The sequence below is a fragment of the Ochotona princeps genome, chromosome X, assembly GCF_030435755.1.
Source record: "Ochotona princeps isolate mOchPri1 chromosome X, mOchPri1.hap1, whole genome shotgun sequence".
NCBI lineage: Eukaryota > Metazoa > Chordata > Mammalia > Lagomorpha > Ochotonidae > Ochotona > Ochotona princeps.
This window is the reverse complement of record NC_080865.1, coordinates 14,764,986-14,788,149: the sequence shown is the minus strand read 5'-3', so window position 1 is coordinate 14,788,149 and position 23,164 is coordinate 14,764,986. Positions and strand designations below refer to the sequence as shown.

The window sequence follows — 23,164 nt, the reverse complement described above, 5'->3', positions numbered from 1 at the left end:
GTCCTTGACTGCTTCAGATGGAATCTATCATAATCCAAACTCCCAAGAGCTCTGGTTTGAACCACTTCAGCATCAGGTTTTGCTACTTCAGTCTTGTTCCTCTGCAATTAATTCTCCATACTGTTATCAGGCTCAGCTTTCCAAACCCTCTCTAGCTTGCCTAGAATTATCTGATGGTCTCTTAGTGCCATTAAAATAGTCTAAATTGGACACTTAAAAGCCCTGCAGGACCGCACCCTGGCGCCTGTCAGGCAGAGTAGCTCCTTCCAGCCACAGGCCGCAGAGCTCTCTCATGCCTCCCAACCTTTGCATCAGTAGCTATCCCTTCTGCTTCGACTCTCTTGTCCCAGCCCAGCTCCCTTTCCTCCGCTGAACCTTCACCTCTTCTTTAGTTCAAGTGTAACTGGTACTTTTTGGGGAATACCCATCCTGACTTGTAAACAAGCCCACATCTACCTCCTGTAAGAACCCATCCTAAAAAACCAACCAGAATTCAAGCCTGGTAAACAGTCATACTTAGTAAATAGAATTTGTTTAAAATTCTATTTACTTTTATTTAAAATGTATTTATTTAAAAAAATAGAATTAAAAAAATTATTTTAAAAAGTTGAATGATTTTTTAAAAAGATACAGAGAAAAGGCCTCCTAAAACATCCAGTGGTGCCAGATTGCCGCTCCACATGTTATTTTTTTTCAAGATTTATTTTATTTTTTTATTGCAAAGTCAGATATACAGAGAGAAGAGACAGAGAGGAAGATCTTCCATCCGATGATTCACTCCCCAAGTGACCGCAATGGCCGGAGCTGCGCTGATCCAAAGCCAGGAGCCCGAAGCCTCTTCCGGGTCTCCCACGCCGGTGCAGGGTCCCAAGGCTTTGGGCCGTCCTCGACTGCTTTCCCAGGCCGCAACAGGGAGCTGGATGGGAAGTAGGGCCGCCAGGACATGAACTGGCACCCATATGGGATCCCAGCACATGCAAAGCGAGGACTTTAGTTGCCACGCTACTGCGCTGGGCCCATTGCTTCACATGTTTAAGGCACTTGTTCCCCAAACCTAGTAATTCTTCGCAGGAAGTCCACGACACCCACAAGCTCTGAACTCTACACTGTCTCATGGAAGGAGAAGAACAGTTCTGGCAGTGTGACAACAGGGTACAGTATCAAGTAAGATATATGACAGAACTTACTTTAACAAGCGAATTGCATGACTGAAACCGTCCCCTTCCACTTGTACACCTTGATGTGGAATCTCAAGATTGGACAACTGGAAAGAGAAATGCACAATTGTTATTGGACTGCCAACTGTACAAAGCACTTCTAAGTACTGATATCTGTTCTTACTGCATCGATTCTAGAGCCACTCTTCTCCCAAAGTTACAACATACCACATATGAGAACTAGTCCCATCACTGGATTTTCTGAATATTAAATCCAATGAAACTAAAAGCTACCTCAGTTAATAAAAAACAAAAACAACAGCAAATAAAAACACTTCCACAGGTGCAAATCTTCCAAATTCAGGAGACTGTTCTAATTTTTGGAGTGAGCCAACAGTAACGCTGAATCAAGTCTGGTTTTTCTAAATGAGGCACTAAAAATTAAGACCTTTTTCTTGTGTAACTCTATCATGTTTATTCTAAACAAAGATTTAAACCATAGTCATGTCTTATTTCTAATCATCAAAAATATTTTTAGTGAACAACTTTTAAACTACATTTGAACTAAACCATTTACTATGTGAAATTCAAGATTTTAATTTATACATTCACGCAGATATCTCTTTCCCAATTGGATGATTCAGAAAATTAAAAAGATGAACGCACAGACAAGCCTGAAACCCTTTCAAGGAAGTTACTAACAAAGTCACCTGATTTTACCAAAGAAAAGAATACTTTTAGTAGATACTGCCAGGGCTTTTATGTCAAACTATTTGTACTCACTTCATTCCAGAATGGGCCAAAGACAACTCTAAGAAGGAACTTAGCCTTTCGCTTTGGGGGCTGGGAAGAACAAAAGTTTAGAAAACGACTCCTGATCATGTAGGCAATAAGGGTTCAGACTCAAAAGGAATTAAAGCATGGGGCAAGCGCAAAACTGTTGCCTCTGGGCTAGAGCTGTGACAGAGAGGGTAAGCCACTACCTGGGATACTGGCATCCCGTATAACCCAGTCTTACTCCTAGCTGTTCCATTTCTGATCCAGCTTCCTGCTAGTGTGCCTGGGAAAGCAGCTGGAGGATTGTTCAAGCGCTTGGGCTTCTGCACCCATATGGGAAATCTGAATGAAACTCCTAGCTTCAACCTGGCCCAGCTCCAGCCGCTGAGGCCATACGAGGAGTAAACCATTGGTTGGGAAATCTCTCTTTTCTCTGCCTCTCAGTCTGTGAAACTGTTTCAAATACCTGAATGATTTTTTTTTTTTAAATACAGATACAGAAAAAGAAGAGAATGTGAAAATATTGGTCTTACCCACATTCCTGCAGCCCTTGAACCTTTGTGCCCTAACTAACCATGTAAAGATTGTCAAAAATAAAGAAAAAGTTGAAAAAAAATGTTGCCACTATGGGCTAAGATGGGCCAATCCACAACACATTACTGTCAGGAGCGACAGCCAGGATAGGATGCAGGCCAGGCCAGGCCAGGCTAGATCGTAACACACATCAGTTCACATGAGGGCTGGGGCTGAGTGTGGGCCAGGATGGGCAAGAGCTGGGACTGGGAGAGAACTGGGCTGAACCAGGCTATAGCACCTATTGTTGAATACCAAGACTGGAGGAGGGCCTTCTCAGACTGGGCCACAATACCTGCTGGCACACCCAAGACCCGGAGCTGGGAGTAGATCTGGTAGGGGAAGCTTGGGGTTCCTACTGGGCTGCTGCATCCACTGGTAAACTTGAAAGCTGGAACTGGGGGCTGGCAGATCCAGGTAGGGCTGTAGCACCCATCAACCAGCACTTTAGCTGGGCCTAAGAAAAAGCCAGGCTGGGCAAGGCTGCCACACCTACTGGCATATTTAAGGGTTAGAATGGACAGCAGGGATAGGCTGCAAAACCAGAAGGCAAGTGCTGGGACTTGGTGCGAGTCACATCAGGTTGGACTGCAGTAGTCCCTGTAGGTTCAAGATCTGGGGCTGGAAGTAGTCCTGGAGGCAAACTGTGAGCCCTGCCCTGCTGGGCTGCAGCTCCCACTGGTGAGCATGAGAGCTAGGGCTGGTGGCGGACCAGGATGGTCAAGATGGCAGCACCAGTCGGCCTACATTTTGGTCAGGTCTGGGGCAGGGTGGGGTAAGCTAAGCTACAGCATCCATAAACATGCATGAGAACCAGATGCAATGCAGGATAGATTGGGCTAGGACATAGCACATGCTGGCAGTGCTGGGGGCAGGCCTAACGGAGGTTATTGGGGTCACTTCAAATAGGCCATGGCACCCACTGGTGTGCATGAAAACTGGGCTTGTAACAGGCTGGGGTGGGCAGGACTAGGCTGCAGCACCCATCAGTTCACGAGGTAGAGCTGGAGGCAAAACTAGCTAGGCAGCTGCATCTACTGGTATGTGCTGATTGGTGCAAGAACTGGGCCTCTTCAGCTGCTAATGCCTGTGCAGTGACAGCATGCCCAGATGCACACGGGGGACATGACAGCCAGCTCATCTAGGCTAACAGAGGATGTAGAATGCCAAGTCAGAAGATAGAAAGCAGAACAGGTTAGACAACTCTCCTGGCCAAGTTTACAGCAAGTGTCTGGGTCTATGGATGCCCACTCAGGTGGACTTAGTGAGCCAATAGATCTTTGAAAGATTTCATCAATCCTGGTGCAACAAAGTCAACAGTGTCTGAGAACTATCAAGAACATTAACACTCTTGGAACATTTTTCCTCTAAGATAGCATCAAATGACCATCACCCATCCCCAGGGTGCTGATGTACTTTGACAACAAGGGACAGTTCTCCTCCCTCCACCCCATCAGCAGACCATGAGAATAAAAAGAACTGAAACATGTGTTCCACTCACCTTCCTCCAAATCAATCCTTCCCACCTTAACTGCAGCCCCATGTGGGCATGCATCTCTATCAACTATGTAAACATTAAAAACAAAATTTAAAAAAATGTTGCCACTAGTCTGTCAGAAACACAAATATCCCTGATAACATCTCAAGGTAATTTACTTTAATTAGAAACATCAGTTTTGTCTTTTAACACAGCTAGAACGTTCACAAAAAAAAAAACCCACAATTTTTTAAGACCTATACTGAGTTTAACAGTTCTTATATGACCTATGTATACAACACATACAGGTATACAGTGAAGATATGTCAACAGGCATTAGACTGTACAGCGACAAAAGCACATTTTTAACACATCTTTTAACACAGCTAGAACGTTCACAGAAAAAAAACCACAATTTTTTAAGACCTATACTGACTTTAACTGTTCTTATATGACCTATGTATACAACACATACAGGAATACAGTGAAGACATGTCAACAGGCATTAGACTGTACTGCGACAAAAGCACATTTTTACCCCCAAATTTTGGCCTGCAGACTGAGGAGATAGGAAACAAACATCCCAATGCTCCAACACTGTATGTATCCTTCCTTTCTGCTGTAAAAGTAAAAGCTAAATGATATTCAAGAACCAATCCAGGGCCTGGCACGATAGCCTAGTTGCTAAAGCTCTCACCTTGCACACGCCGGGATACATATGGGCACTGGTTCTAATCCTGCTGGCCCTGATTCCCTTCCAGCTCCCTACTTGTAGCCTGGGAAAGCAGCTGAAGACGGAACAAAGCCTTAGGACCCTGCACACATGTGGGAGACCCAGAAGAGGCTCTGGGCTCCTGGCTTCGGATTGGCCCAGCTCCAGCCACTGCAGCCACTTGGGGAGTGAACCAGCAGATGGGAGACCTCCCCCCTTTCTCTCTGGATCTCCTAATCTCTCAGTAAAAGGTTTCAAATAAAAGTAAATAAATCTTCTAACAAGTAAACAAACCTTAAAAAAAAAAAAGCCCAAGAACACAGTCAAACAGAAAACACGGATGTTCCTGCACTGTGTAGGGGCAATGGCCAATCACCAGCCAAGAGGACACTCATCAGGCTCTTAGAGCTGGAGGCTGAGACAGCGAAGACTTGAGTTGCCATTTTAGGTGCCTGTTTCTGGGGTGGGGTTCTCTCGGTTATTGCTGCTGCTCACATTTTCACACCTATCATCCACTTACAGCTTCCAAAGCCCTCTATTAGCAAACCACAGTCCATAGGCCAAATCCTGCCTGCTGCCACTTCTTCAAAATAAAATTTTATGTGAAACACAGCCATACTCATTTGCTTAAACATCAATTATGGCTGGCTCACATTACTAGAGTAGATTTAAATAGCTATAACAGAGATCATAGGATCCATAAAGCCCAAATTATTTCCCATCTGGCCTTGAGAGAAAAAGTTTGCTGGTTCCTGGTCCAAGACATTAAGCTATTTTCAGCAAGCCATCCCAAAGCAACCATCATCAGCTCAACTGAAAAACTCCGCCTCCCCATTTACAGGTCACTGCTTCATTCACAGTCTCATACAAAGGAGGAGACTCTTACAAAGAGAAAGCTTTAAAATAGAGGGAAATAATAAGGATTGCATTTATGCAAGACTTATTTATTTGAAAGGCAAAGTGACAGAGGAAGAGGCAGGAAAGAAGAAAGACTAATCTCTTCCATCTGTTGGTTACTCCACAATCAGTGGCCCTGGCTAGGCTAAAGAATGCTCTCTGGGTCTCTCACAGAGGGGGCAGAGACTCGAAAACGGGGCCATTATCTGCTGTTTCTTACACATATTAGCAGCGAGCTATATCAGAAGATGAGCAGTCAGGACTGAACCAGCATTCCAATATGGAATACCAGTGTTCCAAGAGGTGGCTTAACCTGCTGCACTACAGTACTACTCCCTAACTAGGGTTTTAGTGTATCACTTCAGAAGGGCTACCAATCCTCGGGCAAATCCCTTTTAGAAATCTAAAAAATTTCATTTGTTATCTCCCTTTAATTTCATGTTAGGGAATCAAACAAGATATTCTAAAGAGACACTACCTATATGTATATCCACAGATTCTGCCATGTCCCAAACGCGAAACCTTAATTTCATGTGGTTCAACTTGCTCTCATTAAAAAACCAAAATATGAGCACTTAACTCAGAAATACTATCACCCTATGTAATGACCTCTTTAGACTGAATAAATAGTCCTATTTCTTTTTAACTGAGAAGAATTGACTTTCCATTTCCATAAAGAGCAGTAGGTCTGGAATGTGAATACAAGGGATGAAATCCTCCCAAGATGGACAGCATCACAATCATTTGGGTTTGTCTAATCAAATCCACGTAACTTCAGCAATAAGTTTTTAATAATCACTCTTCTCAGAATGACTTCAAAAATTACCTCTAACCGAAGTCCTACAAATGGCATATTTGTATCACACATAGCAACATAGTGAGCTAGAACTTTATTGAAGGCACACATTTCTCCTGATCGTTTGGTCTTCTTGGATTCCACTGGACATGGATCATCAGATAACTAGAATTTAAGCAAATAAGACAGGTGAGTAAAAGAGTAGCAAATGTGATGCAATTCCTTCCGGCCGTTAAACACCACAATAAAGTTCAAGGTTAACCAAAGCAAATGTTACTCTTGCAGCAAGTCTTTACCGAGCAAATACTGACGTATACTGAGAAAATTCTGACCTAAACACTGTAATTTAGTAGTAAACATTCAGCATTTAACAAGTTTCCACATGGAAATGGTACACAATTAATAACTGAAAGAGAAAGATTTTCAAGGAATGCACACAACTGTTCCTTAAGCCTTATGCAGCCCAGTCTCGAAGAACCATTGTATACCCAAATCCTGGGCTCATTTCTCGCTGCCTCCATACCTTCCGTTTGGTTCCAGTTCTGGTCTGTTTCCCGGTTTTTGTTTGAAAAACAAAGTCCTGGGCTTCCTTGAACTGCTGTAGCACCAGCGCCACAACAGGGCTGTCCTCACGATCAGTGGTGTTCACAGACAGGAAATAGTACTTGTACAACAGTTGTGTGGGTTTATTGGGTACCTCCAGCATCTCCACAACCTACAAAGGCCCAAATCAGAAACTCAGAGATCACGTGATGGATATTTCTTTCCTCCTAGCAAATAGGGCTTTGAATTATAAACTGAACGTGAGTATCTTTCTTTAAAAAAAAAAACAAGGACAAATTAATCATGATATTACAAAGTATTCCCCGTAAATACATATTTGCTTTCAAAATAACAGACCAGAATAGAAAAGAATGATGGGGCTCAGCGCAGTAGCCTAGTGGCTAAAGTCCTTGCCTTACACGTGCCAGGATCCAATATGGGAAATGGTTTGTATCCTGGCTGCTCCACTTCCCTTCCAGCTCCCTGCTTGTAGCCTGGGAAAGCACTGCAGGATGGGCCAAACCCTTGGCACCCTGTACCCATGTGGGAGACTCAAAGGAAGCTTTTGGCTATTGGCTTCGGATCAGCTCAGCTCCGGCCACTGCCGCTACATGGGGAGCGAACCAGTGGATGGAAAATCTTTCCTCTCTGTCTCACCTTTGCTCTGTAAATCTGACTTTCCAATAAATCTTTCAAAAATTTGATTAGGGCTAGGGAAAATGACAACTATTATGCTTGCAGACATGTAAAAACACAATGAGAATTTTTTTCATTTTTAAAAAATTTTTTAAAAAAGATTTATTTATTTTGATTTGGAAAGGCAGATATACAGAGAGAAGGAGAAGAGAGACAGAGAGGAAGATCTTCTGTCCGATGATTCTCTCCCCAAGTAGCCACAATGGCCAGAGCTGAGCCAATTCAAAGCCAGGAGCTTCCTCTGGGTTTCCCACACAGGTGCAGGGTCCCAAGGCTTTGGGCTGTCCTCAACTGCTTCCCCAGGCCACAAGAAGGGAGCTGGATGGGAAGTGGAGCAGCCAGGACATGAACCGGCACCCATATGGGATCCCAGTGAGTGCAAGGCAAGGACCTTAGCCACTAGGTTATTATGCAGGGCCCTTTTTAAAAATTTTTATGATAGTTTCATAGCCTTAGGGATTTCTCTTCCCTTTTCTCCATTCTCCCTGCCCTACTGATTTCTCCCATACGATTACAATAGTATAGTCCTTCAACAACATAATTTTTCAGAGGCCGTAACTCTGCTTCAACTGAAGAATAAGGTCACTGTTAGGATGAGCAAAACAACCCGAACACAGATCCTGCTTTTTGCCAATTACAGAAGTGAACACACTAAATCCCAGTAACTTTGTGAGGTAAATGTTGTCTATTTTTCTGATAAGGAAATCAAGGAACCAAAAAGTAAATTATTTGTACCAAGTCATACAGCCATACACATACTCTGCTGCCAGAAGTCTGGCCCCAGACACCCTGCTCTCACCTACTAACCAGTTCATTATTTTCAAGGTACAACTAAAGTTTAAAAAATGGTCTCTAAATTCATTTTTTCTTTAGATTTATTTATTTTTATTGGAAAGTCAGATTTACACAGTGAAGGAGAGACAGAGAGGAAGATTTTTCCACCTGCTGATTCTCTCCCCAAGTAGCCACAATGGCCAGAGCTGAACCGATCTGAAGCCAAGAGCCAGGAGCTTATTCTGGGTCTCTCAAGTGGGTGCAGGGTCCTAAGGTTTTGGGCCGTCCTCGACTGCTCTCAGGCCACAGGCAGAGAGCTATTTGGGAAGTGGGTCCACTGGAACATGGACCAGTGCCCATATGGGATTCTAGCGTGTGCAAGATGAGTATTTTAGCCACTAGGCTACTACACTGGGTCCTCTAAATTTGTTTTTTTTATTATTATTTATTTTATTTTTATTCAAAAGGCAAAAGTACAGAGAGAAAGAGAAGACAATCATCCTACTGGTTCATTCCCCAAATGGCCAGAGTGGCCACAAAGGAACCAATCCAAAGCTAGGAACCTCCTCTAGGCCCCGTACATGGGTGTAGGGGCTCAAGGACCTGAGCCATCCTCCACTGCCTTCCCAGATCATAACTAGGGAGCTGGATCAGAAGTAGAGCAGCCCAGACTCAAAGTAGCACTCATATGAGATGCCAGTAGCACAAGCAGGGGTTCAGCTGCTAGGCAACAGCATCGACACTTCTAAATTCCTTAGTGACAAAAATGAATACCATTAAAAAAAGCTTCTGTGCCCTACACAATGGCTCACTGGCTGAATCCTTGCCTCACACATGCCGGATCCCATATGGACACCGCTTTGTGTCCCAGCAGTCCCACTTCCCATCCAGATCCCCACTTGTGGCCTGGGAAAGCAGTTGAGGACGGCCCAAAGCCTTGGGACCCTTCACCTGCATGGGAGACCTGGAAGAAGCACCTGGCTTCACATTGGCTCATCTCGGGCTGTCACGGCCAGGTGGGGAATAAACCAGTAGATGGAAGATCTTTCTGTAAATTTGCCTTTCCAATAAAAAAATAAATAAATAAATCTGAGCAAAATTTACTCTTTCCATCTCATCTGCCCTCTTCCCCTAACCCCTCTTCCCTGCACACCCTCTTCAGAAAAGCACCTTACTCCTGAGGCTCCTCAGGAAACAGAAGAGTTCAAATGGCCACTTCACCAACGATGATATTTGGATACCAAGTAAGCACAAAAAAGATGCCCCACACAAGTATCATTACAACTATGCTGAAATACCAGTACACATTGTCAGGACGTTTGAAATGTTAAAGTATCATTATAATACATTATAATTGCTAGGCAGAATGGAGAGCAGCTAAAACTCTCATATGTTGCTTGTGGGAATGCAAAACCACACAGTGTCTTTGGAAGTTTCTTATAAACACGGAAACTATGTAACCCAACAATATTACTCCCGGTTTCTTATCCAAAAGAAATAAATTAATGCTCAAATAAAACCTATATGCATCTGTTTATAGCAGCTTGATTCACAACAACTCCAAACTGTAAACATTCCAGACATCCTTCAAAGGGTAACTGATTAAACAAACTCTGGTAAATCCAAAGCATGGAATACTATTCTACAATAAAAGGGTCTACTAGACATAAAGCTGAATGAGTATCAAACTCATTATGCTGAATAAATGCAGACTGTAAAAGCAAAATTACAGATAGGAAACAGGTAACAGCTAACTAGCAGGATGGCAGGCTTGTGAAAAAGGGGCAAAATCAGTTGAGGTGAATCTGTTCTATTTAAGATTTATTTGGGAGGGGTGCGGTAGCCTAGTGGCTAAAGTCCTCGCCTTGTATTCACTGGGATCCCATATGGGCACCGGTTCTAATCCTAGCAGCCCTGCTTCCCTTCCAGCTCCCTGCTTGCAGCCTGGGAAAGCAGTTGAGGATGACCCAAAGCCTTGGGACCCTGCACCCGTGTGGGAGACCTGGAGAAAGCTCCTGGCTCCTGGCTTCGGATCAGCTAAGCTCCAGCCATTGTGGACACTTGGAGAATGATTCAGTGGACGTAAGATCTTTCTATCTCTCCTCTTCTCTGTATATCTGACTTTCCAATGAAAATCTTTTTTTTTTTTTTTTATTATCTGGCTTAGCATGGTAGCCTAATGTCTAAAGTCCTCTCACCTTGTATGCACCAGGATCCCATATCAGTGCCAGTTCATATCCTGGCTGCCCTACTTCCTATACAGCTCCCTGCTTGCGACTTGAGAAAGTAGTACAGGATGGCCCATAGCCTTGGGACTATCCACCTGCATGGGAGACACAGAGGAAGCTCCTGGCTCCTGGCTTTGGTTTGGCTCAGCTCTGGCCATTGTAGCCACTTAAGGAATGAGCCAGGAGATGGAAGATCTTTCTCTCTGTAAATCTGACTTTTCAATAAAAATAAATAAAATGAATCTTAAAAAAAAAAAGCCACAACACCCACTGCTGCATGTGAGAGCCTGGCTTGGAGGCAGTCTAGGCTGATCCAGGCTGCAGCACCTTCTGGTCCTGTGAGAGTGAGGGCTGGAGGGCGAAACTGACCAGGCAGCTGTATCCACTGGTATATGCATTGGCCGGTATATGGGGGATGGCTGGCAGGAGGGTGGGAGGTGGGGAGGAACTGAGACCAACCCTGCACCAGCTGGCACACATGAGAACAAAGTCTAAGGTTCTCACAGGTGAAGTTTCTTGGGAAGCTGCCCAACTAGACCACCTCACTTGATGCCCAACTGCAGAGAAAATCACAAACATATGGTCCGAACCCAGTGCAGATGTTGCAGGAATGGGCCTCTTCAGTTGCTGACCCTTATGCAAGAACGGAGAACAGACCCAGATGAACACAGAAATCAAAACAGCTGGCTCATCTAAGCCAAGAGAAGATTTCAAGTATCTCATCAAATGATGGAAAGATAAAACAACACTCCAGGCCAGTCTCGGCAACAAGCACCTAGGTCCGTGGACAAACTAAGGTAGACATGATCAGACTAAAGGCCTTAAAAAGAAATTCTCACCTCTGGTGTACTGAAGCCAACAACTTCTCAGAACAATTAAGACCACCCAAGTGGCACCCTCGGAACATTCTTCCCCACATCAGGGCTGATGCAGTGGGTGTGAGACAGTCTCTGTGCACCCACCCAACACAGGAGGAGGAACTGAAAGATTTTTTTCACCCACCTCCCTCCCACCTGATCTGCAACCCTTATAATAAATATTAAAATTGAAAAATAAAAAAATTATGGTATGAAACTCAAAAATTCATTTGCAAATTACATAAAAAAAATCGTCCTACACATTAATCACTGAATTTGATTCTTTTGAGTCAGTTACATACTTACAATGTAGTATTGAGGAAGACGAGTAAGTTTAATGAACAGCTTATTCTTAGATAGGTTTCCGATAGGATGAGTTGAATAATTGGAAAGTTGCAATGTTTCACTGCTTATTGTAGGCAGATGCTTTATTGATTGTTTGCACCGCTGTTGTCCAAGCCAAAATCTTAATTGAAAAGAGACAGTCCACATCACAAAAACATACTTTTCTGATTTACTTATGATTTTTTTTATAAATAATATGAAGACCAATAACAAAAACTGAGTGAAATTTAACTGACCTAGATGGACACAAGACCATACTGATGGAGTCTCTCTCTCCAGTGTTGTATGGAACTATTGCTTCTTAATTTGTAGGTTAAGAGATTCAAAATACAATGTTCTGTATCAAATGTCTAAAGTGTTCGTAAAACAAAACAGCAAATAATAACTACAAAAATTAATTCATTTTCCTGGTATCACTGGAAATACAAATCCCAGTTTTTATATTTTTAATGTATAAATTTCTCAGTATACATAGTAGGTCCAGCATTAATTATTTTCTTTCCCTTCTCCTTTTTGAGTATGTCACCATATGTTACATAGATGCTTTTTTTAAAAAATAAGTTTATTTATTTGAAAGGCAAAGCATCAGAGAGGATTAAACAGAATGTGTGAGATCTTCCATTCACTGGTTACTCCCCAACTGCAGACAAAATCCCAGGCTGAGCCAGGCCAAAACCAAGAGCCTGGAACTCCATCCTGGTCTCCAGCATGGATAGCAAAGGTCAAGGTGCTTGGGCCATCTTCCTCTGCTCTCCCAGTTGCATTTACAAGGAGCTGGATTAGAAACATAGCAGCCTGCATCCGAATCTGTGTTCCAGTAATCAGTGTCACAAGTGGTAGCTTTAACCTGCTGAGCTACAACACCAGCACCCACCACCTGGATACTTTTACTAGTATTCTCTTTCTTTTTATTGTCTATTCTGGAGGCTAGAATATCATATACTTAAACATATGAAAACAGGGACAAGAGGACTGGTTCACAAATGTTCAGTGCTGTACAATGAGCTAATTTCACAAAAGAAAAATTTTCACAGCAGTGCCACATTCCCGCTTGTTTTGCTAACAAACAGGGCACAGAACAGTCAGGGTATTTTACTATTTATACAGTGAATTGCACCTGGTACAAATTGTGTATTAGCCATGTACAATAAAACCATGTGCTCTAATAAATGATACTTTGGCGGTAGCTTTGCCAACTGCTACTCAGGATTATATAAAACCTAGAAACAATTTTTCTTGAGACAAATGTAAATACAATGTTACAGGATCAATCCTTCAAAGTGGTTACTGATTAAGAAGTAAGCTTTGAACACATTGTATTACTTGCTTCACTTTGGAAATCAGTTCAAAATGAACATCCTGAACTTGCTAAAAATGCTTTCAGATCTCGACTTTCAGTCCCATCAACAGGCCTGTGTGAGAACACTATCTCTGCCGTGCATGTTATTAAACAAACAAACAAAAAACACACAGTTCAGATACATGTTATCTCACAGGAGAACCACTGCCATCAATATGACCTACATAAACTACGAGAAAGGAGCTCGTTTGTCCTATTAAAAAATTTAAATATCAATATGCACAGGTAATCTTTTTTCAAACTATTAATTTTACTCCTGACATTTTCTGTACTTTTCTTTTTTCCTACGTTATATTTGTTCCAACTACATTCATTAAAGTATAAAGTCAGGGGCTGGCATCAGAGAACAGTGGCTTAAGCCACCACCTGTGACACTGACATCCCATATTAGAGTGCGGGTTCAAGTGTCAGCTTTTTACTTCTAATCCAGTTCCGAGTTAATGTACCTTGAAGACAGAAGGGCAAAAGACTGCCCAATTACTTGGACAGGTGGCGTCCACACCGGAGACCCAGATGAAGGTGTGAGCTCCAGGATTGTGTCCATTTGGTGACAGAATTAGTAAATGGAAGATCTCTTTTCTCCACTTTTCCCTCTCTGTCACTTTGCCCTTCAATCAAAACAGATCTTTCTTTAAAATTAAAGTCTTAATCTTGCCTGTTGACTACAACAAAACGGGGTTATACATTTTGTATGTAATTTTTTGTCACTTTTTTCTAGAATTCACTTCGACTGCACATTATAAAAAAGCAATCATATGAACATTTGTTCAACTTCATTAGTCCTCAGGGAAATGAAAATAAAATCGCAAATAGACCTTTTGTCATCAGGATGTCTATATTCAATGATGGCAAGAACTCATGGCAAGGATGCAGAGCAATGGAAACCCTCATACATTGCTGTAACACGGGAGAAAAAAACTTGAAAACAGGATGTTAAACAAAACATCAGGCACAAAGGACTATACTTTATAATTCATGCATATGAAATGGCCCGAAAAGGCCAAGTTACAGAAACAAAAGGTATATTCATAGCTGCCTGGGGATGGGAACTGGGGACAAACTGTGAGAGTCATGGGGGATGACAGAAACATTTCAAATTTCTTACAACTGGATTGTGGTGATGGTTCTAGAACTCAGCAAATTTCCCACACTTAAAACGTGGATTTTACAGTATTAAAGAAATACTTCAATTAAGTTGTAGTTCAATAAAATTTTCCAAAAACTTGGCATTTCCCAATAGATTAGTGATATACTGGATGCTTACCAGATCATTTCAGAACACTATTTAAAGTAGCAATCAGGGGACATTTCTAATAAATAATTTGTCGGGTAAAGTACAGACACATAATTGTTAAAAAGCTTTTGAGACTCAGCTTTCCAGTTTAGATTTTATTTCCAGCACTGACCAATAACCCCAAGTTATAGAGGATATATTATCGGGCATATCAGATATTTAAACCTTGCTTATTTAGCCAAAACACACAAAATGATGCTAAAACACTAAAACTTTTAGAAATTGTTACTGAGACTATAATTTCTCCATCACCAGATATACTGAACAGCCACCACCAAAAAAGGCTCAAATACTTGAATCCACTTCCTAAATTTAAAAATCATGCCACATTAATGAAAAAAATCACTTGGTTATAATGAAATCACTAAATATTTTAAAAACCAAAATTGATGGGCTAAAAGATTGCAAAATCCAAAGACCTCCCCTACCCCCAACCAGTCTGTCTTTGTCCTGAAACCTCTATGTGACCCCTACTCTTCATCTGAAAGTTTGGGTTTTGATTTCTGCAACTTTTTTTTATGATGCCTTTATACAACAGAGTAGTAATGAAACCCCAGAGAATTATCTCTAGCTTCATTTTCAATTTTATTTGGTTTAACAACTTAAAACATTGAAAAGATTTTTAAGACAAACTGAATGATGCTATTAGAGAAGCAAAAATGACTGAAAGTGTCAGCTGTCGGATCCATATTGTGAATATTATCCTAGATAAAAAACAAGTAGGACTCCACTACAAAGAACAGTTGATACAATGAAGGCCATTGCGCAGGTCATTTGTAATGTGCTTACACAAGAGAAAATATGGCAAGGAATAAAAGTTGAATGTCATGCCCTTCATTTCTATATTTGTTTTAGATGGGAATCTGACACTGGGCTCTACATATCATATTGGAAATATTCCAAGAGAATTTAAGATTATAAGGTACTAAAAGGTGCTCCAGCTTCATGTCGAAAACCTTTAAGACAGTGATTGATCAAGAGTAATGATGAAAACAACACATCTTTTCAAAATAACTTTCCACTTTTAGTTTTCAGTTAAGTAAATAAACTTACTTAAGCTGTTGAATCCAAGGAATGATCCGTTTCATATCATCATTCACAGACTTCTCCATGTCATCCAAGGTGGCCTGGTCTACAGAAGAAAGCATTGCATTGACTGCTTACATGACGCAATCTAGGTAACCCAAAACTTAAGGAAAAGTTATTACTCCAGGTTGAAAATGGTTTTACTTATCTTTAATGTTCTTATAATGTTCAACTTAAAGATAAGTTCAATTTTTGTGTTATCTTCTAGTGAATTGTGTGTTTCCTTTTTTTATTATTATTATTAATTACATTGTGACACATTTTATAGGCACTGGGATTCCCCCCACCCCTCCCCAAACCTTCCCCCCATGGTGGATTCCTCCACCTTGTTGCATAACCACAGTTCAAGTTCAGTTGAGATTCTTTCATTGCAAGCATATACCAAGCATAGAGTCCAGCACCCATGCAGAGGGTCCAGGAATAGAAATGGAATGTGTAACTCATGTTTCTTGGTGGCAAGCTTTATTTACAAACCATTGAATTTTTACGATTCTTTCATGTGCAGGAAAAGGAAATGCGGATGAGGAAGTGAGGAAGAGTGAATGAAGAAGAAAGGGAATATCATTATGTTTTTACAACTGTATCTACAAACCATATTGAATCTGTGAAAAACTAACGAAAATTTAATCAAAATTAAAAAGAAGAAAAAGAAAATGGTTTTACTTTAACAACAACAACAAAAAAACTAAATATATCATTAGCTATCAATCTGCCTAATTCAATCTCCTCCTTCTTTAACATAGGAGACTCACAGATAACGAATATCAAGTGTACACTGGCAGGAACAATTCCAAAATACATTAACTTTTTACCTATAGTTAATTTCCCCAAATCGTTGATCTAGTTAATTCACATATTATTATTATTATTAGGGTTTAAAAGTTTTAACTTACTCCTATTGTTGATACTGTTGTATGGCTATTCATTTACGGGAATGTATAGCAACTGTGTAATAGAGACCATCATATCCAGATGTGAAGATACAACAACACTTCCAAACCAAAGATGCATTCCCAATGAAACTGTTAAATACATCTTGACAATAGGATGCTGGACTGTCTGCCACTGTCTGTACCAGCAATGTCAGGATACAATTAGATAGCATAAAGATGGACTTAGGACTACTTATGAAAGATTATACTATTGTTAAAGTATGGGGAAAATCAATGGGGGGAAGGCAGTTTGGGGAGGAGGCAAGGGAAATTCTGAGCATACAGAATTGTGCCATAAAATAAAAAATAAAATTAAAAAAAAAAGATTTACTTATTTGAAAGGCAAAGTTACTGACATACAGAATGAGGACAGGGGAGAAGAAAAAAGAGAGAGATCTTCCTTCTGCTGGTTCACTCCCTGAAACGGGTCAGGTCTCACCTGACCTAACCTCGGCCTGGCCCAATTTAGCCATGGTGGCCATTTTGAGAGTGAATCAGTAAATGGAAAGTATCTTTCACATTGCCTTTCAAATAAATAAGTAAAAATTTGAAAATTTTATGATTTTGGGCCCGGCGGCGTGGCCTAGCGGCTAAAGTCCTCGCCTTGAAAGCCCAGGGATCCCATATGGGCGCCGGTTCTAATCCTGGCAGCTCCACTTCCCATCCAGCTCCCTGCTTGTGGCCTGGGAAAGCAGTCGAGGACGGCCCAATGCATTGGGACACTGCACCCGCGTGGGAGACCTGGAGGAGGTTCCAGGTTCCCGGCTTTGGATAGGCGCGTATCGGCCCGTTGCGGCTCACTTGGGGAGTGAATCATCGGACGGAAGATCTTCCTCTCTCTGTCTCTCCTCCTCTGTGTATATCTGGCTGTAATAAAAATGAATAAATCTTTAAAAAAAAAAAAAAACTCCATTCAGGGAGACTGTCATATCTAGTAACATGTCATTTTAAAAAAAAAAAAAAAGAAAATTTTATGATTTTAAAAATTTTATGAATTTTACATTCATAGCCACATAATATTGCCAGAAAATCCTTATTTGTATGATTCTATCTTACTTAATTTCAAATAGAAACTATACATAGTCAAGAATAGTGTTGCAGCAATATCATAAAAACACTAAATTCCTAATCTTTTATCACCTCAGAATATCAACTCAGCAAGAAAAATGAGCTAGAAGTCAACTTTACTTTCCACTGTGTGTAAGCCAGAAAACAAAAATCTGATTCTCCAAGACTGAGTATGCCAAGTGATCTTAGACATTTGGACTATCATAAAAAATTCCTTCAGTAGCAACTGACAGCAGAAATCCGTATTGTAATTTTCTTGTTACTCACCTATTAGTGATAAAATATTAACTAAGATGCTGAATTGACAAGTTAATCTTAAAAAACACCAACCATCAACATAACTTTCACATGAAAGAAACAGCACAAATGTACTTTATATTGGGAAGCTTATGTTCTGATAAAAGAAAGCCTAGAATTAAAATAGGGTCCTAAAGATCATACATAAGCCACTTATTCCTTCCACACCAACTTTAAATACTGTGCATATCACCCCTTCCAATACTTAATGGCAAAAAAAAATTTGCCTTTATTAAAAGTATTTTTCTTATGCTACTTTTTTTTTAACTTACCAAGTCCATAAAGCATCAATTGGAACATTCCAGAATGCAAATCGACAAAAATGTGCAGACATTCCGAATTACCACAGGGTTCTAAGATGGGCACAACAAGTGCAGGAAGTGTTGACTCTATGAAAGCTGAATGGTTAAAAATTTGAATTATTTTTCTATCTGAATGTTTAAAAAGAATACACTCAATGAATAAAAACAAATCAACCACAGAAAGATTCTAGATGTAAGAAGTAAAGCATGACTATGAAATCTGGAATCATACTAAGTTAATTAGTAGCTAAAAAGGAAGAATGTAGTTTTCAAGTTGACTTGAAACAAATACATCCATCTCAAACATTACAGCAAAAAAAAAAAAAAAATCAAATATTCCTTTAAAAGAATTAAAACATCTAGTATAACATCACTGAGCTAGCCAAATTCTACTTTCACTCAATAGTTAGTAAAAAGTCAACTTCTAAGGATCTTCCTTTTGGTCTTATTTAAACAATATTAAGGAGAAAATTACTTTTAGTAAAACAAAATAATAATAATAATAAATGTCATTTATGTCCTAAAGAGAAGCTCTTCAACAATCAGATAGATTTCAGGTGTATAAAATAAACATTTGAAAACTATTAAGTAGTATGACCATATAGAAAAAAAATTTTTACGTCATTTATTTACCTCATTTTCAAATCATAGATGAAGTGAGACTATAGGCAACAGCTAAACAGAAAACCCCAAATGCTAACACACTTGATCTTGTCCTTCATGCTATTTCCACCAGGCCCAAATAACTTATCCCTTAATCCCACAAACTGAAAAAGCAAAGCACTGAAAAGCTCAGAGTGTGGACCAGACTTTTGTTGCAAAAAGACATACATATACTCTTTTTTTTTTCCTTTTTACCAAGTTTCTCTAAAGCTACAGCACAGAAGGCAGGCAAAAAGACAGGGAAGATAATGGCCAAGTGAACAAGTTAAAATACAAGCCTTACAGTAAAGAGCCAGCAGGCCCTTGCCGGGCGGGGGACCCACAAGTCCTCATTTTCAAAACTGATCTCATTGGAAGCAGGCCTAGGAAGATCCACAACACAAAGAAACTCTTCTTTCGCTTGCAAAGCATAGTACTCAACGTACTTTAAACCATTAGGTAATCTGGGCTCCTCCCCAAGGCACTTTAACACCTAAGACTCTAAAGACTCCTAGAGCTTGAAAACCACACAGGTGACATACTCCTGCTAGAGTTAGAGATCTAAGCAGGTTAGAGGGGAAGGAGACTCCCAACATCCTCAAATACAGTTGACACTATGGGGTCAAAGGTGTGTGAACCATTTGTCAAGAGTACAAAGGGAACTGAATCTTTCTGCTACCAATGCAGTGACATCTACAAAATGCTTAGAAAGAGAAATCTCCGTGACATAGACGAACACAGAAATTGTTTCTATGTAAACATATGCTTACAGTCTATTTTTCTAAGAAATTTAGATCCTGGGCAATCATACCAACTCCTTAAACTTACTAAGTCTTGCTTACAAATAATCTGGAAGTAAGCCAGAGCATCCTGAAAGAACAGAAATCTATTTTCTGGAAGTCCAAAAAACAACATTTTAGAATTTTACTCTGGAAAAATTAGAAATAAAAAAATTTCAAATTTAAGACTGCAGAAACCTATCACCAACAAGGGTAACAAGACAAACAGCGGAAAACAACCAGGTATAAACAGACATACTACAACAACTGCAAATCTTTACAGCAAAGATTGCAATCAGATCCTACTTTTCACCAACCACAAAAATAACTCAATGTGAATCAAAGATCTAAACTTAAGAGCTAACACTTTGGCTGTTTCAGATTTCCACTTTTCAGCTTTATTCTTTCACTTTCCTGGAATGATTACATGTCCTTTTCCTTTTGATTGACACATACTTGCACATATTTATTGGGTACATGTTTCAATACATGTATATTTGTTGGGTAATGATCAAAGCATGAAATTAGCATATCTGGCACCTTAAACATTTACCATTTCTTTATAATGAGAACATTCAAAAGCCTCTCTTACAGCTATATGGAAATATACAGTATTAACTGGAGTATCCAATGATGCAGTAGCATACCAAAACTTCTTCGAGCGAATATTCTAAACACAAATTTATCTTTTGGACATTCTTTCCTTCAAGCAGTATTTTTATCTACTTTGTCTAAAATATTTTAATCCTGAGTTCCTGGTACATATCAAAGTTGCTTTTATCGAGTATATTGGAATGAGCTGGGCTCGGTGATGATGCAAGGTTATGCCACTGCTACCAGCATTATTAAGACTTAATAGTCTTAATACTGTCTTAGTCTTAATAGTCTTAGAGCTACTTAAAAGGCTATACCACCTGAATTAAAGACTGCACACTCTGGGTACAAAGTAATCAAGACCACGAACAACTGGGCCAGGAAGAGTAAACATGCTCACTATAATGTTGTGAAACCATATTCCATAAAATGAAAGTGATGGACTATTCCCCAAAGACTCTGACATACTTATTAGGTAATTAAATTTGGAAGACTTTTCATTATGTGTTTACATCTGCCTTTCTTATTCTGAATCTTATTAATGTATTCAAAAGAATTGTTTCTTGGTCTAGCAGTTAAGAAACCCTATTCCATATCAAAGTGCCCGAGTTTGGTTCCTAAGTTTGGCTCTCTAAGATGTCATCAAATGACTGCCCCCATCCCAATCCAGGATGTTCATGTAGTTTGACAATACTGACTGGGTCCCTCCTCTTCCCCACTCCAACCCCATCCCTTCACCCCTCCCCCAGACACAGGAGGAAAAAACATAACTGAAACATTTATCTCACCCACCTTCCTCCACACCTTGACCAGTCTCCACACTAATCAGAAATCCACATAATATGCAAGACTCTCAACTACATAATCAATATTTAAAAATATATAGAGGGCAATAAAAAAATCACCACAATGATTCACACTAAAATTTTTAAATACCTTCCATTTCAAAAATGAGACCAAATAAGAAAATATGGAAAAATTAAGAGAAGTTTACAAGCGAAAACACACCAATGCCCACTCTCTGCCACAAAAACTATATCAGGGGGAAAAAAATTTTATAAATACAGTTTATAAAAATAAATACGGACACCAATTTAAACCAAATAAAAACAGAAATGGCAATTTAAAAGAACATACAGTTTTCATTGGCATTGAAACCTCTAAGAATAGCCTTCAGTTCCTGGAGCTTCTGATGAGCTCTTGCGTGAACACTGTCAATCAACAGTTTTTCTATTGATAAATGTTCAATCTGCATAAACAAGACAAAAAGGCACATTGTGCAATTTAAATATGGTCACTTTAAAAACCTAGGCTATTACTGCACTTCAAGATATTCTGTTTAGAATTACACTGTTAACTAGAAAAAGAGTAAATTTGTAGTTAAAAATAAACATATGATACTGGTAACTAAAAAACTATAGTTAACATTTTGAGAAAATAAAACAAGCAACACTTTATGTCAGTTAACAAAATGCTCAAATATAAAATAAAGCTGTGATTCAATCCAAATGCTATATATAAATTTAAAAGAACATCTTATTAGTGTCAAGTATTTTAAAGATATGGGAGCATAATATTCATATAAATTTCATAAAAAGTCTTAGGAACAATTAGGTATTTTAAAGAATCAGCTAAAACTATTAATCAAACAACATTAAAATATGTTGAAATCTTTTACCCTCATAGCTCTTTCTGCTAATTTGGAATCAGATCCTGGCAAAGGAGGATCATGAAAAATCTGTAAAGGCTTGGAAACATCATTCTCATCAATTTTAATTGTAACTTTGTGAACAGATGCTGTCCCTGTCTTTCTTCCAAGAACCTGTTGACTAAAGAGGAAAAAAGAAATATTAGTAAGTTATTTCAATAGAGATTGTTAACTATTGGAATAAAATAGTCTATTGTATAGCCTACCAGAGAACATGAAATATGATAGGTCCTCAATGATTATGGAAGCATTAAGTTAATATTAGGAAGATACCCACTGTGTAGCCCAGTACAACCTTTGATTTACTACATTTAAAGGAAAATACATATACAATTTAAAAATAAAACAAACCTACACACACACAAAAAAACTCCAAGATAAAGCAACTTGGACCTGGCACAATGGCTCAAATTAATTTTCCCCTTGCAAATGCAGGATCCCATATGGGGGTGCCAGTTCATATCCCGGCTGCCCCACTTCCCATCCAGCTCCCTGCTTGTAGCCTTGGAAAGCAACAGAGGTTGAAACAAGGCCTTGGGACCCTGCACCCGCGTGGGAGACCTGGAAGAAGCTCCTAGCTCCTGGCTTTAGATTGGCTCAGCTCCAGCCATTGTGGCCACTTGGGGAGTGAACCAACAAATGGAAGATTTTTCTCTCTGTGTCTCCTTCTTTCTCTAAATATGCCTTTCCAATAAAAATAAACAAATCTTCAATAATAATAATAAACTTGTATTCTAAATGGTCACTAATCACATGACTTCTTTTTTTTTTTTTTTTTTTTAGATTTATTCATTTTATTACAGCCAGATATATACAGAGGAGAGACAGAGAGGAAGATCTTCCGTCCGATGATTCACTCCCCAAGTGAGCCGCAACGGGCCGATGTGCGCCGATCCGAAGCCAGGAACCTGGAACCTCCTCCGGGTCTCCCACGCGGGTGCAGGGTCCCAATGCATTGGGCCATCCTCAACTGCTTTCCCAGGCCACAAGCAGGGAGCTGGATGGGAAGTGGAGCTGCCGGGATTAGAACCGGCGCCCATATGGGATCCCGGGGCTTTCAAGGCGAGGACTTTAGCCGCTAGGCCACGCCGCCGGGCCCAATCACCTGACTTCTTTAAGGAAAGCAAGAATAAAGTAAACTTTGACAAGAGAAACAGGGATTATTAAAGAGGCTGATAGCAATTTTCTCCATAATACGAAGTTTTTATGCATAATTCAAAAATAAAGAACTGTGAAAAACATAGTTTAAAAAAATTATTCCCAACAATCT

At 39.9% G+C, this 23,164-nt stretch overlaps 1 protein-coding gene across 4 annotated transcripts in view; it reads right to left on the bottom strand.

Annotated features, from left to right (window-relative positions):
* Positions 1-23,164, bottom strand: part of MED14 (mediator complex subunit 14) — an 82,272-nt gene that overhangs the window by 43,033 nt on the left and 16,075 nt on the right. For all 4 annotated transcript variants that reach the window (XM_058659010.1, XM_058659012.1, XM_058659011.1 and 1 more), the window contains exons 9-16: positions 21,865-22,015; positions 21,324-21,435; positions 18,142-18,267; positions 15,540-15,618; positions 11,794-11,953; positions 6,913-7,104; positions 6,420-6,554; positions 1,188-1,264 (exon numbers count right to left, since the gene is read on the bottom strand). In XM_058659010.1, coding sequence (XP_058514993.1) covers positions 1,188-1,264; positions 6,420-6,554; positions 6,913-7,104; positions 11,794-11,953; positions 15,540-15,618; positions 18,142-18,267; positions 21,324-21,435; positions 21,865-22,015 — 1,032 coding nt within the window. The remainder of the gene's footprint in view (positions 1-1,187; positions 1,265-6,419; positions 6,555-6,912; positions 7,105-11,793; positions 11,954-15,539; positions 15,619-18,141; positions 18,268-21,323; positions 21,436-21,864; positions 22,016-23,164) is intronic.